The 14,733-nt window shown below is 44.0% G+C and overlaps 3 protein-coding genes across 5 annotated transcripts in view; 1 reads left to right on the top strand and 2 right to left on the bottom strand.

Annotated features, from left to right (window-relative positions):
- Positions 1–871: 871 nt before the first annotated feature.
- On the bottom strand, positions 872–3,508 carry cdc26 (cell division cycle 26 homolog). The gene is made up of 3 exons (XM_044096758.1): positions 3,373–3,508; positions 1,167–1,265; positions 872–1,095 (listed from the first exon to the last, which is right to left on the bottom strand). The coding sequence occupies exons 2-3, from the start codon at positions 1,245–1,247 to the stop codon at positions 892–894; spliced, it is 285 nt and encodes a 94-aa protein (XP_043952693.1). The 5' UTR covers positions 1,248–1,265; positions 3,373–3,508; the 3' UTR covers positions 872–891.
- prpf4 (PRP4 pre-mRNA processing factor 4 homolog (yeast)) lies at positions 3,418–10,441 on the top strand. Of its 2 annotated transcripts, none has more exons than XM_044096755.1 (10): positions 3,418–3,556; positions 7,185–7,363; positions 7,466–7,652; positions 7,746–7,833; positions 8,962–9,041; positions 9,142–9,235; positions 9,779–9,873; positions 9,955–10,013; positions 10,113–10,236; positions 10,310–10,441. In XM_044096755.1, the coding sequence occupies exons 2-10, from the start codon at positions 7,192–7,194 to the stop codon at positions 10,401–10,403; spliced, it is 993 nt and encodes a 330-aa protein (XP_043952690.1). In that variant the 5' UTR covers positions 3,418–3,556; positions 7,185–7,191; the 3' UTR covers positions 10,404–10,441. The 2 variants fall into 2 exon arrangements, with proteins under 2 accessions (XP_043952690.1, XP_043952691.1); XM_044096756.1 differs by lacking the exon at positions 3,418–3,556 and adding an exon at positions 3,987–4,077.
- A 570-nt stretch (positions 10,442–11,011) lies between these two features.
- Positions 11,012–14,733, bottom strand: part of LOC122819418 (putative ferric-chelate reductase 1) — a 60,503-nt gene continuing 56,781 nt past the window's right edge. For both annotated transcript variants that reach the window (XM_044096142.1, XM_044096143.1), the window contains 4 exons: positions 11,998–12,089; positions 11,683–11,882; positions 11,370–11,398; positions 11,012–11,299 (listed from right to left, as the gene is read on the bottom strand). In XM_044096142.1, coding sequence (XP_043952077.1) covers positions 11,843–11,882; positions 11,998–12,089 — 132 coding nt within the window. In that variant the 3' untranslated portion in view covers positions 11,012–11,299; positions 11,370–11,398; positions 11,683–11,842. The remainder of the gene's footprint in view (positions 11,300–11,369; positions 11,399–11,682; positions 11,883–11,997; positions 12,090–14,733) is intronic.

Raw genomic sequence — 14,733 nt, 5'->3', positions numbered from 1 at the left:
CCAATTGGCCCGGTGGTTGGGGACCACTGGCGTAGGGGATAGCACAACCCACATTTGGAGGCCTTCAGTCCTCGACGTTGTGGTCGCGGGTTCGATTCCCGGACTCGGCAGACGTTTGCCGCTTGTCTTCTCCCCTCTCCTTCCCCCTTTCCTGTCAGCCTCCTTTGGAATAAGGGACACTAGAGCCCACAAAAAGACCCCCAGGAGCAGAAAAAAAGTGTAGCATCTTTAATTAGCTGAATTATAGTAGGAGGAATTTTATTTTCTTTTGAAATCTGTGATATATCTTTAGGAAGGATTTTCACTCTCAGCATGTATTGTATGTAATGCCAGAATTAATAATAAATAGGGACTTTGTGGTATTCTGATTTAGTAATGTAATTATATTAGTTGTGCTACCACCCCCAGGCCACTAGAGGCAGTATCAGGCCCAAAAAGATGCAACTAAGGAGCAGATTTAGAAGTTCACAGAAATGTACAGAATTTGTTAAAAACTGTGAGCTGAAGAAAATAAGAGAGAAGTTCAAATACATGCTGAGAGTGAAAATCCTTCATAAAGGTGAATATATAACACAGATTTCAAAAGAAAATAAAAACGGGAGACCACAGATAATATAGGAAATAGCGCCCCCTTCACTTTCGGAGTGCAATGGTCCCATTCCCATATAAGGTCTGAGACTGACAGCAGGCCGTCCCGCCCCTTCCTGTTTGCTGCAGCCAGGTGGACTGCAGGGGCAGGCCGAGTTATCGCACTTCCTGGATGCAGGTGTCTACAGCGCCGTCTCTGATTGGTCTATCTTACTGTAGTGTCTTTCAGTGAACTAAAAGCTGCTGACTTCATTTATCTGTTAACAAATACACCAACAGCCTCTTCAATCTGTCCAAACTTTATTAAAACTGTAAACTTCCAAATAAGGTCGGCAGCGTCGCCGGCTTGGGGTGGGGCTTGTAGCCGATTCGCTCGTTGATAAGCTCCGCCCTCGAAGCAGCTGTGGAGGATGCAGAGGCTCCGCCCCCTATCATATCAACACCAATGACCGAAGGCCCGCCCACTCCAGCTCCTGGCCCCGCTTCCTCTCTCTGTCGTTTCCTGGCCTGAAGAGAGAACAGACATGCTGACCGGGTCGGAACCAGACGGGTCGGAACAGATAAGGGGTTGACTGAACCTCCAGCTCCTTTTTAATGCTCTCGAATTCCTCGGTGTCATCGATCTTCAGCTCCAATCGGGTCGGTTTCCTCCGCAGCATCTTCACTCCAGTCAGCTCCTGAACAGAACAGTTTATTTTTATTTTTTTTTATTTTTTTTTTTTATTTATGATTTTCAAGAATAAACAGGCAAATTAGAGGACAAAACAACAAGTATAAAAATAAAAATTCTGCAGATCATCCACTAGATGGCCCTAACGAGTTGCTGCTCATTGATTGGTCAGGATCAAAAGGTGTTCCAGATTAACTGGTCACAGCTGAGGCAGGTGCTCTGTGGGCGTGGTCTCATCTTAATTAACCAGGAAATTATTAATGCTGCTGCATTTTCACCAAAACAAAACACCATTACATCAGTAAAAGTGATTTGCTAAAACATTATGAGGAAGGTGGAATAGAGGCAATCAATTCAGAAATTATGAATGGAACTTTAAAAATTAGATGGATTCAGTCCCTTTTAAAAAACGGGGGTCTCATTTGGTTTGTTGTTCTGTCATTCAAAAAGTTGGAGGTATTGAGTTGTTACTGAAATGTGATTTTGAATTATCTAAACTCCTTATAACTCTCTAATTCCCATCAACAGGTTAGTGAACAGTGGAAGTTCATGTTTAACCAACTTCAACCCCGTAATGTTCCACTGTGGAACAACAGAGCCATTCTATGTAGAACATCTATAATTATGAAAGACTGGTGGAATAAACTAATCTGGTCAGTTACTCATTTACTGGATGGAAATGGAGATATTCTGAGTTTGGAGGAATTTAACAGAAAGTATGGAACTGATTGTTCACTAACAGTTTATAAGAAAGTTTTCTACAGGATCCCTGATGTTCTCATTCTGTCAGTAAAAACAGTTTAACTAATTTCTTTATTCCAAGACTCCATAAGATCCAAATTGAGCATCTGGGCATTAGAGGTAATAAATGCAGCAACAGGTTTTTGAATCAGTATTCAATAAATAACATTGCAAAATTTTAAGAAATCTGATAATCAAAATTAGGACAAATTATTTGAAATTCCAAATTCCTCCTTAAAATAAGGAATTACATTTTAAAATAATTAATAACATAAACCCTTCAAATGAGTTCTTAAGAGAGAGATTTAAGTTTAATGTTGAAAATTGTGGTTTTTGTCCAACTCAGTTGGAAACAACTAAACATTTGCTTTATGAATGTAAAGAAGTATTAAACTTATGGGATCAATTTTGAAACTTTCTGTCTTCTAAAACGATAAAGGTGTATTTTATTTCTTTACTAAACATAAAATTTGGTTTATCTATCACAGAATTTTTTTAAAAATTTTAGTCAATGTTCTAATGATTGTAACCAAATATTATATCCATAAATGTCGCTATGCAAAATGCTGCCTCTCTGCTCTCAAAAATGAATTTTTCTTTTTTTAAAGATTTCTGAGAAAGATGCAGAATTTAAATGCAATTAAATTGTTTGAGTTAATGGAAGAATTTCAGTTAGTCCCCTCTGATTAATTTATTTTATCTTATTTTTTATTATTATTATTATTTTAGTACTTTGTTCTAGCCTTTGTATCTAATTGAATTTGTCAACAGCAGGAGTTGTGATATTAGTTTTTTTTGTAATGTCTGTTAGTGACGTGTTGTTTGAGATCGTTATTGTTATTCTTATATATTCAATAAAAAAATAAAAAAATAAAAAAATTCACCACAACAAAACAATCAGGCCTCGCTGCGTTTGAGAACAGAAATACTGAAGCGTCTAGCGCCCCCTTCTGGTCACAGACCTGCTGCTGTTCTAGTGAGATCATGAGGATCCGGACCGACGGAACCGGAATGTTAACACAACCCACAATTGATCAACCGGTTGAAGCTGCAGCTTTTCAGATCGGAACCGGAATCTGAGCCACAAACCGGTTCTGTGTCGGTTTAAACTATAAACATCAGATCCGTTCGGATCCGTCCGCTGTTTAATCTCCAAACAGACCCGGTCGGGTTCTACAGACAACCTGCAGTCCAATCGGAACCAACAACCATCAGTACCACCGGCAACTGATTTGTTTGCGGTGTTCTATTCAGGCAAAGCTACAGGCACCTTAGATCCGATCACCTACAGAGTCCAGTTCGCTGAAAGCACCGCGGACTCTACCGCTGGTTTAACTGGTTTCCAGGTGACCTCAGAGGGTCGTGGAGTTTACCTGCAGACTGAGGGTCTCCGCGCGCTGCCGTCACCTGGTCACTACCTGACAGACAAGCTGTTTTCGCGGCGGTAGAATTGCGGTTTTCAGCAGATACACACACCGGAAGTAGTTCTGACCCGGAAGCTGATTCTACATCCGGGTCAAGATTTCAGAGACGCTTCAGCTTCGTTCTTCTTTAGCGGTGAGTTCAACTCTTAAATAGACTAAAAAATAACCAAAATGAGCACTTTGTCGGCAGAATAACGGAAAACCGCCAGCTGGGTGCGCATGCGCCCTGTGGCGGAGCACACCGCGTTGAAACTAAATTTCCGTAAACTCAGGAGATTGAAGTTTCACGTTAGTAGCACCTGGTGGTGGTTTCTTTATATATATACAGCATGTACCAAATAACACTCGAAGACGCAGATAATGTCACAATAATAAATCCGTAACTGGTTCTACTGGGTCTGATTTTCCTCGTTCCAGACTGAAATGTTGTTTTATTCAGAAAGAGACTCATAAACATGGTACCTTAATGTCGCGAATGTTGGCGCACAGTGAAACCGCTCAGAGGTAAAAAGAATCAGATGTCTCGCGAGATTTTAAAGGACTAAAAGCCGAACCTTGACCCCAAACCCTACTTTCAGAAGACTGGTTCCGAGTTACAGGTCAGAACTGCAGATCCAGCCTCTGGTTCCGACCAGTGAACGTCTGGTCGCCGCGGTAACCTCTTCTTTCTTTATTTTTCTTAATGATCCTCTTTACCAGACCATCTCACAGATTCGTTTGTAAAAATTAACAGAGGCACTGCTTGCAAATTAGACACAATTTATTTTATTATACAAAAATGACCACACTAAGAGTCTATGCTGGCCCTGGGAACCTTATAGCTGAAAAAAAAATAGTTAAAACCCAATTAAATAAAATTTGACAGCTGGGGGGAATAATAAGAAGAAAAACACAAATATAATTAAATACACCTAAGTGTTTCCCAACAAAAACACACACACTAATCCCTGGTGATAGAGCAAAGAAAAGAAAAACTCCCCTTCCTCCATAAAACAGTTTGGGACCCAGAGACAGTTTTAAAACATCCAGACAATAGAAACTCCTTCCCTAAACAAAACCCAAAAAAGAAAATGCTTTTGATCAATAATAACTAGGCAAAAAAAAATTGTAAACCAAAACTGAAACAGTTGCAGGCCATCCTACACAAAAGAGATCAAGTTAGACAAACACCTTAAGTTGCCAGATATTAATAATGAACGTCCTTTTCCTTCTGTAAAGTGAAAGCGGTCAGCGGCCTCCGTACGTCTCTCTAGAAGCATGTTGCCTGCAACAATCAGAGTAGGCAACATGTCAGAAATAAGATCAATATTAAAAATAACTTGTTCAGTACGAATCATCAGCCTGGGGTCTGATCCCAGCTTTCTACCTGCTTTTACAACAGAAACAAACCAGTTCTAATGTCTCCACAGTTTAAGGGACAGAAAAAGATTTAAAGGCTCAACATGATGGATCCAATTTAAATCTGTTGTGTAAAAAATCTGAAACTAGATAAAAACTGTGAGATTTTGAAGTGAGTCTCTTTAACCTGAAGTGAAACCGGACTTGGAGAATTTCTTCTCTGTTGTTGTTATTGTTGCTGCTGTAATCATTAAACAGTTTAGATTTTAATGGAGGTTCATGTACAACATTATGAACATTATTAAGTTCTAGTTCCAGTTCGGGTCAGGATGAAGTAACGCCAGGAAACCTGAAGGTGTTTGGGTGAGATGGAATAAATTTACATATTCATGACCAGAACAGTTCAGATCAAATTTATCGGCAGATTTTCTATAATTTAACAAAACACCATTACTGTCCATTAAGTCATTAATGTCCAGTAGGGTTAGGACATTAACTCCTTTTTTTCTCCGTCCTGGATCCAATAAAAGCCCCGTTTGATTTATCTAGAAAAACATCATCTAGTTTGAAACGTCAGGCTTCAGACAATAAAACTGATTTTGAACAGAGAGGATTAATAAGTTGGGATTGTTTCTGTCTCCTCAGCTTTGAAGCAGGTTTGTTGTCCTAACATTAAATTTAAACGTATTTAAAGGAGGGAAGGATTTTATTTTCCATTGTTTTATCTTCACTTCGAGGTCAGTAAAAAATATACTATTCATCACTTTATTATTATATCCATATACACACCAAAATGATCTGATTTCCATCAATCTCCACTATTCCAGTTACCCAGTGGCCGTTAGATTCTCTGATATGCTCCAACAAACAACCTGGGAATTTATGAAACATAATAATAACCCAGCTGAATGTCACCAACCATCACTAAAATAAATGTGATCAACCATTGAAGTTTCCAGAATTTATTCTCCTCACTTGATAAATGAGTTTCTTGCAGAAAAAACAATTTGCCTTTTGCTCCTTGCAATAAAGAAAAGAGAAAATAACCAGTAAGTTATATGGAATAAACAAACATAACTAGAATATCAAATATAAATATAAATATCAAATATAACTAGAATATACCAAAGCAGTGGGAGAAAAGGAACGTGGTGGTGGAGTTGGTCAGGGTGCAGCTTCGATTCTCCATCAGGGCGAAACCTTCCTACAGGTTACCGGTTTGCCTCTGCTCCTGGCTTCTGAACCGGGGGGCCACAGTTTAGCCCAGGGGGTGCCACAGTTTAGCCCGGGGGGGGCCTGTCCTCCTTCAAGCTGATGTGCATTTCTTTACAAACTTTAGCCTCTTTGGATTTCCTCCAGTCCAAATCCCGAACTGAACGATGAGGTTCTGGGTTGGTTGTTGGCCGAAGCTTCTGTCCCCAATCAGTGAAGGATGTGGACCGAGTCAGGAACAGGAATGTTCCTAATGAGGAACCCATGATGGATTCCTGGAGGTCCTCATCGTCTCTTCGGGCGGTCCGGTCTCACTCAGGGTCTGTTGTAAGGAGCCTGGTTTTCACAGGAGAGACCCTCAGTGCTGCCTTTTCTTTTTTGAGAAGGCTAACTGTAGCTTGAAGCTCTGATTGGTTTTCTTATTCACCTCAATGGCGACAGGATTAGCTTCGATACGTTTTCAAGGCTCATCAATATTTCAGTCTGATTGTCTTTGTGTTAAGTTCTCCTGTCGCACAGACAATGGTGTTCACTGTGTCCATTCAGGCTCCTGTAGCTTCATGTTCTGTGTAGGTGTGTGATCCCAGTTCACCTTCTGTTCTTTAGCAGAAGGATCAGACGTGACCCCGACCGACTTAATGTCTTCAATAATGTCTGTCACAAGCCTCTCAAAGAGCCGACCGGTTGTAGTCTGACATGCTAACCTCTGTAGATAAACTCCCAGACTGCGAAAAATTAAAAATGAAGGATGAAATATTTTCAAAAGAAAGCTAAACTCTGGCTGCACTTTCGCCCCGATTCCCGGCCCGGGGTCTTTCTGCATGGAGTTTGCATGTTCTCCCTGTGCATGGTGGGTTCTCTCCGGGTTCTCCGGCTTCCTCCCACAGTCCAAAAACATGACTGTCAGGTTAATTGGTCTCTCTAAATTCTCCCTAGGTGTGAGTGTGTGTGTGAATGGTTGTGTGTCTCTGTGTGTCTCTGTGTTGCCCTGTGACAGACTGGTGACCTCCAGGTGACCCCGCCTCTCGCCCGTTGACAGCTGGAGACACCAGCTGCCCTCTGTGGTGTTAGAAATGGATGCTATACTAAGAGTAAAAAATAAAACGCTTTAAAACGGGGCTAAAGTCCATATTGGATTCAATCTTGGCGAAACGATCCCAGACCAGAGTCTGACCTCCACCATCTCAGGACTTCTTCTTCTCTCCCTGCAGAGTCAGAATGTCGGACGAGGAAGACTCGGCTCCGGCCGTGAAGAAGAGCCGTGTGTTCTACGGCAGCCTGGAGGAGAAGGAGCGGCAGCGCATCACCATGGAGACGGCCAGCAGCGCCACCGCAGGAAGTGATGCGCTGAAGGCAGGCATCAGAGCAGGAAACATCAACATCTCATCAGGTGAGTTCTATAGGCAGGTGGTGCTGCTCCCTGCTGGACATCCAGCCTGGCCACTAGATGGCAGCACTCCCCGATGACTCCGTTTCCCATGATTCCCCACAGGAGAGACCATGGAGATGGAGGAGCGGGTCAGCGAGCGCCAGCTAGAGGCGCTGGCTGAGTTCGAGCGGCGGCGCCGAGCGCGACAGATCACCGTCTCCACCGACGACGCCGAGGTGAAGGCCGGCCTGCGAGCGCTGGGAGAGCCCATCACGCTGTTCGGAGAGGGGCCGGCCGACCGCCGAGAGAGGTGGGCGGGGCCTGATGACAGCCAATCAGGAGGCTCCTTACTGTCCTGGGTGGGCCGACCGATCGGCTCCTTACTGACTGTTTTCCTCTCCAGGCTGCGCAGCGTTCTGTCTGTCGTCGGTCCGGACGCCCTGAAGAGATCCAGGAAGGACGAAGAGAGAGCCAAGAGGTCACGGGACGAGGTACTGCAGGTTCCCTAGAGAACCTGCTGAGCCCGGCGGGCCGAGCTGGTCCCCCGGGTTTTTGTATTAAAGATGTTGGGTAGATAGGAAGTGTAAAAATATTAAATGTTATGGAAAACATCTCCAGTTAAACGATATTTAAAGCCACAACTAGTCTGAAGAACAACAAATCAAAAAATACAATTAAAATATAAATATCAATTATTTGCATTTCTATTTAATCCACATGAAGTCAGTGGCTCCATCGGGCCCCCAGGGCTTCAGGGGCCATAAATGTTAATATTTTCACACAGATACATAAATGTAACATTTATTTATTGAGACGATTAAAGCTGCTGAATTTGGTTTAATGGTTTCTTCATAAATTAAACTATTTAAATTGTTTAACATTTAAATGTAAGATTTTAAGCAGCTGACAAGATTACTTTGTAAAAGTTCAAACACCAATATTCATAGTCAGATTGTTTTGTTACCATAGCAACAATCTGATGTTTAATCTGTTTGTTCACAAATACAAATGAATAAACTGTAATTCTAACTGATTGTTTTCAGGTTGGCCAGTTAATCTCCTCCCTCCTCCCAGATTAAATCAACCCAGAAGCTGTTAGAGCTGCTGATGTTTTAGCAGCAAAAGGGGCCCCTGAGTCAGATTCTGCCCCAGGCCTCATGCAGCCTTGGACCGGCCCTGCAGGATCAGTTCAATCTAACCCTAACCCTAATCTCTGAGCAGAGATGAGCAACAAACTGAGATTTAATTCAATGTGGCTTCAGCAGCTCTAACATTTCTGTCTGTTGAGTTTTAATAAAAGTCACAGAAACTTTTGGTTGCCAGAGTTTTGCAGAGTTTTTCATGTTTTAACTCTCGACGTGGACAAAGCTCCTGATATGGTTTGATGTTTCATGTAACTGGCTAGGCTTAGGGTTAGCTAACTCTGTACTGAGTAATACTGAGTGATACTGAGTGATACTGAGTAGTACTGAGTAGTACTGAGTAGTACTGAGTAGTACTGAGTAGTAGTATGTACTGCAAGCTGATCCATCGGTTCAAATTCGGTTAAATGAATTCTCCTTTGAGTGAAGCATCTCCTGTGTGAAATGTAAATCTTTGTTTCTCTCCACCAATCACAGTGTCTGCAGACGTGGTACCATGAAGGCCCCGCCTCCCTGAAGGAAGCTCGCCTCTGGTTGGCTAGATATTCTCTGCCACGGTGAGTCATCAGCAGACTCACCAATCAGCTCTGGGTCCGGACCCTAAGCAGCCTCTTATTGGCTGAGATCCACAACGTCTTCCTGTGATTGGTCTGTCAGGGCGATGAGGCGTCTGGAAGCTGCACGCGCTTTGAAGGAGGTTGCCGAGGCAACGAAAACGATCCGCCAGCAGGAGCTGCACAAGTCGCTGAGGGTGAGTCGGTACCACGGGTCATGGACCGGGTCCAGAGCGGAAACGTGGGACTTGTCTGAAACAGGGCGACCAGGTTCTGGTCGTCATGGAAACAATCAGCCCACTGATTGTTTCTCGTCCAATCAGAGGGCTCGATGCCTTCAGCAGGGTGTGGGACCCGAGGACGGGGCTCTGCGTGGTTTTCCTGGAGGGACACCTGAAGGAGACCAGCGACCAGTTCAACCCAGTTGAACCAGTTTGTTTTAACTGGAGATTAATTGGTTCAGTTCTTCTTTCTATAAACCCGAATAAGCCCAGTTCTGGAACCAGTTCAGTCCAACCAGTGTAAATCATTCTAACCCAGTCCAGTTCAAGTAAATTAATTTGTGTTTAAACCAGTTTAATACATTTGAAATCTGGTTAAATATTTTTAGTTTCTATCAGTGAAATCTGGTCCCTGAACTGGTTCCTTCTGTCCCAGTAGAATCCAGTTAAATCCAGTGTGAAACCTGAGACTCAGCAGCTGATCTCAGTCGAACTCTTCCTCTTCCTCTTCCTCTTCAGAATCTGAACAACTTCTGCAGTCAGATTGGAGACGATCGGCCAATCAGCTTCTGCCACTTCAGTCCGGACTCCAAGATGCTCGCCACGGCGTCCTGGTAAGAGCTCCGCCCCCTGACCGCTACTGTTGTTCTGAGGCCATTGCTAACGGGCTAATGCTAGTGTGCTAACGCCTCCAGGAGCGGCCTGTGCAAGCTGTGGTCGGTCCCGGACTGCGCCCTGATCCGGACCCTGAGAGGTGGGCGGAACTTCCTGCTTCTGTTTATATCTGAGTCCAGTTAAATATGCTGACCGGGTTTCTTTATGCCCCTCCCGGCCCGGCTGTGATTGGCTGAAGGACACAACACCAACGTGGGCGCCGTGGCGTTCCGCCCACAGGCCGGCGTCTCTCTGGACCGGTCCGACGTCAGCCTGGCGTCCTGCGCCGCCGACGGAACGGTGAAGCTGTGGAACCTGGAGAGGTGGGCGGAGTCGGGAGGAGGGCTGGTTGCTACGGAAACGACCAATGACAATGTGTTTCTGTGGTCGCCATAGTGACGAGCCAGTGGCGGACATCGAGGGTCATGGTGATCGGGTTTCCAGAGTTTCCTGGCATCCGTCCGGAAGATTCCTGGGAACCACCTGGTGAGAGAACCAGGACCAGAGCACTGTGTAGTACCTTGTAGTACCCTGTAGTAACCTGTAGTACCCTGTAGTACCTTGTAGTACCCTGTAGTAACCTGTAGTACCCTGTAGTACCTTGTAGTACCCTGTAGTAACCTGTAGTACCCTGTAGTACCCTGTAGTACCCTGTAGTACCCTGTAGTACCCTGTAGTACCCTGTAGACAGTTTGACAGTCGGATGAAGTTCCTGTAATGTTCTTCATTTATGATGAATCGTTGCTCAAGAGGTTCTAGATCAGGGGTCTCAAACTCCAGTCCTGGAGGGCCGCAGTCCTGCAGTTTTTAGATGAGCCTCAGGTACAAAACACTGGAATGAATCGACTTAATCACCTCCACCTGGTGTAGATCAGTTCTCCAGAACCTTAATTATTCTATTCAGGTGCAGCAGAGGCTCATCTAAAAGCTGCAGGACTGCGGCCCTCCAGGACTGGAGTTTGAGACCCCTGATCTAGAGGAACCTGGATCAGAACCTGGATCAGAACCAGAACCTGGATCAGAACCCCGTCTAGTCGATGGTCTTAAAAACATCAGAATGGAGGATTTGTTTGACGTGGAAAGTGAACCAAACGTGACTTTGGGTTGTTTTTCTTTATTTTCTGATATTTGGCTGCATAAACAAACAGCTGGTTGCTAACGGCAACTTTAATGCGCTGAAGTTTCTCCACTTTAGAACAAACATGTAACTGATCGTCAGCTGGATCAGAACAGAACATGTGATGAACAGAAGGAGCCCTGAGAGTGACAGCTGAGCAGACCCAGATCCTAGGAATGCGCCGCCTGTCCTATTCCGGCCAGCAGGGCGATGAGGAAGGACAGGTTCCCAGTGAGGAAGAGCGCCACCAGCAGGACGTCCCGTCCCACCTGCAAACAGGAGAGCTGCCGTCATTCAGGAACGCCGCCTTCGCTTGCTGCTTTGGCTCCTGTACTTTACCGTGTCAGACTCCACAGGATCGCTGCCGTCTGCAACCACAGCACAGAGGTCAGAGGTCAGAGGAGGATGCTGGGAAATATTTACACTTGCTCTCTTTGCAGGGTCTAATGAAAGACTACGTTTCGATAAGAACGGCTGCTCTGAACGGGTCAGAACCATGGAGGGAACTGTTACAGTTTAAAGCTACAGAACTGACAGAATCCGACCAGAACCAAACAGAATCGTTTCAGGAAAATACAAAACTTCCTCAACAATCAATAACGTTCTGGTGAGACGCTCTGCGGTTCTGATTCTGAGCGATTCCGGTTCTTACCTGCAGCGCTCTTCCATCTGACTTGCAGCTCCATCAGGATGAGCAGTGCGCCTGTAGCCGGGCTTGTGTAGCCTAGCACCTGTCATCAGCCAGCCTGTGGTCCTGCCATCATCATGCCTGTAAAGATGGCCGCCACTGTGGGCGGAGTCAGGATTCCTGGTTAGATGATGACAAAATGAGCCCAGTTGAACAGGAACCTCCTGAAACCGAACCAGAACTGGTTTTAAAATCCCGACTGGAAGAATTTTGGAAGCTGTTCAAGAATCCGACCTCCATCAGGTAAACAGAACAGAACCGGTGAGAACCGGAACCGACCTTGGATGCTGCGGCGTGCAGCGCATCAAGGCCAGGATGGGCTGGATCAGCGCCAGAGTCAGAACCAGGCAGCCCAGCACCGGATGAACTCCCTGTGGAGAAACAGAACCCTGCAGATCAACCCAGCCCAGCGGTACCAGGTTCTGGTTCCGCTGTTCTGCGTTATGTAAGAGATGTGCTACAGAGCCCCCTAGTGGACATGGGGGGAAAATGTTCTTTTGCGTTCAATTGCAATAAGCAATATTTGCTCCTCTATTTTGTCCCAAATGTTTATTTAAAATTTCAGATATATACACATTTAAAGATCCTCAGTGAAAACATTATTAATAACTCTGCAGAAAACGATTCAAATGGATTTATTCACTGCATGTTTATGTCTGAATAAAGTTGAGATGAAAACGGCTCTTTAAACCATTCAGACCAACACAAAGACACACAATCACAACAGTCTGATGATTTTATTACCCAGTGACAATAACTCAGAAATGGTCCAAATAGTTTGGAAGTATTTTAATTTCTTTCCTTCTTACAGGAAGTTTCTGATAATGTGGAATGAATGGAAAGAGAGGAAAGCCTTTGGCCTGTTTGGCTTTTGCATTTTGAATACTGGTCTGATATGAATTTCTGTCCCAAAAAAAAGATCTAAAACTTCAGGTATTTCACGGCGAGATGTTAAGATACACGGAGAAACCTGTGAAAATCCTCATGTGACAGCAGAAAGAGTCGGTATTCAGTGAGGAATGAACGAGCCGCTACGTTACTGCGAGGGAACGCAAAAGATTAACAGGAAGTTTACATGTCATTGGTTTCAACAGAATCAGGAAGTGGCAGCGGCTGCTGGTGGAGGAAGTTCTTGGTAACTTTGGCCGTCCTGCTGTGGATCATCGTGGCATTCAAGAATTGTCAACATCTCATAAATAGAATCAATATTACAAATTTTACTGATTACACTTTTTTAACAAAAGATCTCAGGAAATAAAATATAATTCAGCTCTTTCTGATTCCAAGTTAAGTAGCACAGGCCCCAAGGTCGCGTCAGCTCGCCTAACCTTTTTATTTTGTACATAAATCAATGTCTTATATAATAACATTTTCAGATGATAGCTTTTCTCAGTCTTTTAAGACATTGGTCTCCAACCTTTCTACCACCAGGGACCAATCGGGCTTAGCAATTTTACTGCGGCTGAGGGTTAGGGTTAGGGCTGAGTGAGGGGGGGTGGGGGGTGGATTGTCTCTTGTGATAATCATAACCGATCCTCCTGTACTGTGCGGTGTGTCACGACTGATCAGGTCCAGTCGGTAGAACGTTGGGACCGCTCCGATCTAAAATCGGCACATTCAACATCGTCTTGGCCCGACTATCGCAGGCTGTGGGGTTTTCCCTGACCTTCCCTGACCTTCCCTGACCCTGAGCACAGCGAGAACGCAGCCTGTTGAATGCGACGGGTAGCCAATCAGACAACGCAGTGACGTAAGCGTGGAGGGAATCCCAAACAGCTGATATGCGCAAATATAGAGAGCAGCTGCTCACACCCTCTTTTATCAAACGGTTTTTCTTTTTGTTTCGTCTTTTATAGATTAAAATGAACCTCTAACTTTCACTACTACTTGATTATTCTAGATTCATGTTTGGTCTGCTGGGGCTTTTACTGGATTTTCTTCAGGAACCAGGATGTTCTGAGTGGAACCGGTTCTTGTGTGGTGTGTTGCTCCTGCTGTGTGTCTGGACTCAGGAACCGACCAGAACCTGTTGGACTTTTATGGCTCTGTGGTCACAGAGGTTTGGAGAATCGGCCCACAATCCTTAAATCCTGTGAACCAGACCTAAAACTCTCAGCTCTACTCCTCTCATCTCGTCTCTCCATTGCCCTAACGCTCTCTGACTCTGGTCGCCATGGTAACGTCTACACATCCCTTCAAAATAAAATGTGCCACAAAAAACAAACATTTTATTTGCGTGAACATTTTACCTCAGGATAACGACTAATGGGAGAACTGAGCTTGTTTCTGTTTAATCCAGGATTAAAGGACTAATGTCTCAGCCAGATCTAGAGAAACTCATCCATGCCTTCATCTTCAGTCGTATTGATTATTGTAACGGCGTCTTCACAGGTCTGTCCAACAAATCAAACATCCAGAATGCTGCTGCTGGAGTTCTGACTAAAACCAGGAAGATAGAGCACATAACACCAGTTTTAAAGTCCCTCCACTGGCTCCCTGTCGATCAAAGAATAGACTTTAAAATACTGTTGTTAGTTTATAAATCACTGAATGGTTTAGCACCACAATACATTAAAGATCTGCTGCTGTTGTATCAACCTTCCAGAACTCTCAGGTTCTGGTTCTGGTTCTGCTCTCCAGAACCAGAACCAGAACCAAACGAGGAGAAGCAGCATTCAGCATCTATGCACCACAAATCTGGAACAAACTTCCAGAAAACTGTAAAACAGCTGAAACACTGACTTCCTTTAAATCTCAACTAAAAACCCACTTGTTTAGAGTTTTATTTGAAAAGTAATCAATTACAAATTTATTAACGGAATCTGATTTAATGTTCTGTTTTGATTGTTGATTCTATGTTACATTGTGTTTCTGTGTTTGATTTGATGTAAAGCACTTTGAAATGCCTTGATGCTGAAATGTGCTATACTAATAAAGTTTGATTGATTGATTGATAAAGCTGCTGTAGATAAGTTTGTGTTTTTAGTGTGAGTCTCAGAAGGCAGATAAACTCCT

Source organism: Gambusia affinis, linkage group LG17, assembly GCF_019740435.1.
Source record: "Gambusia affinis linkage group LG17, SWU_Gaff_1.0, whole genome shotgun sequence".
In the NCBI taxonomy this organism is placed as follows: Eukaryota; Metazoa; Chordata; class Actinopteri; order Cyprinodontiformes; family Poeciliidae; genus Gambusia; species Gambusia affinis.
Note: the sequence above shows the minus strand (reverse complement) of the source record. Positions and strands in the feature narration are given on the sequence as shown.

Bases quoted from the DNA above. Each gene is read 5' to 3' on its own strand.
- prpf4 (XM_044096755.1), top strand. From the start codon at position 7,192: ATGTCGGACGAGGAAGACTCGGCTCCGGCCGTGAAGAAGAGCCGTGTG. The intron at 7,364-7,465 runs GTGAGTTCTATA...GATTCCCCACAG, and splicing joins AAACATCAACATCTCATCAG to GAGAGACCATGGAGATGGAG. The intron at 9,042-9,141 runs GTGAGTCATCAG...TTGGTCTGTCAG, and splicing joins GCTAGATATTCTCTGCCACG to GGCGATGAGGCGTCTGGAAG.
- cdc26 (XM_044096758.1), bottom strand. From the start codon at position 1,247: ATGCTGCGGAGGAAACCGACCCGATTGGAGCTGAAGATCGATGACACC. The intron at 1,096-1,166 runs GTTCAGTCAACC...TTCTCTCTTCAG, and splicing joins GCATTAAAAAGGAGCTGGAG to GCCAGGAAACGACAGAGAGA.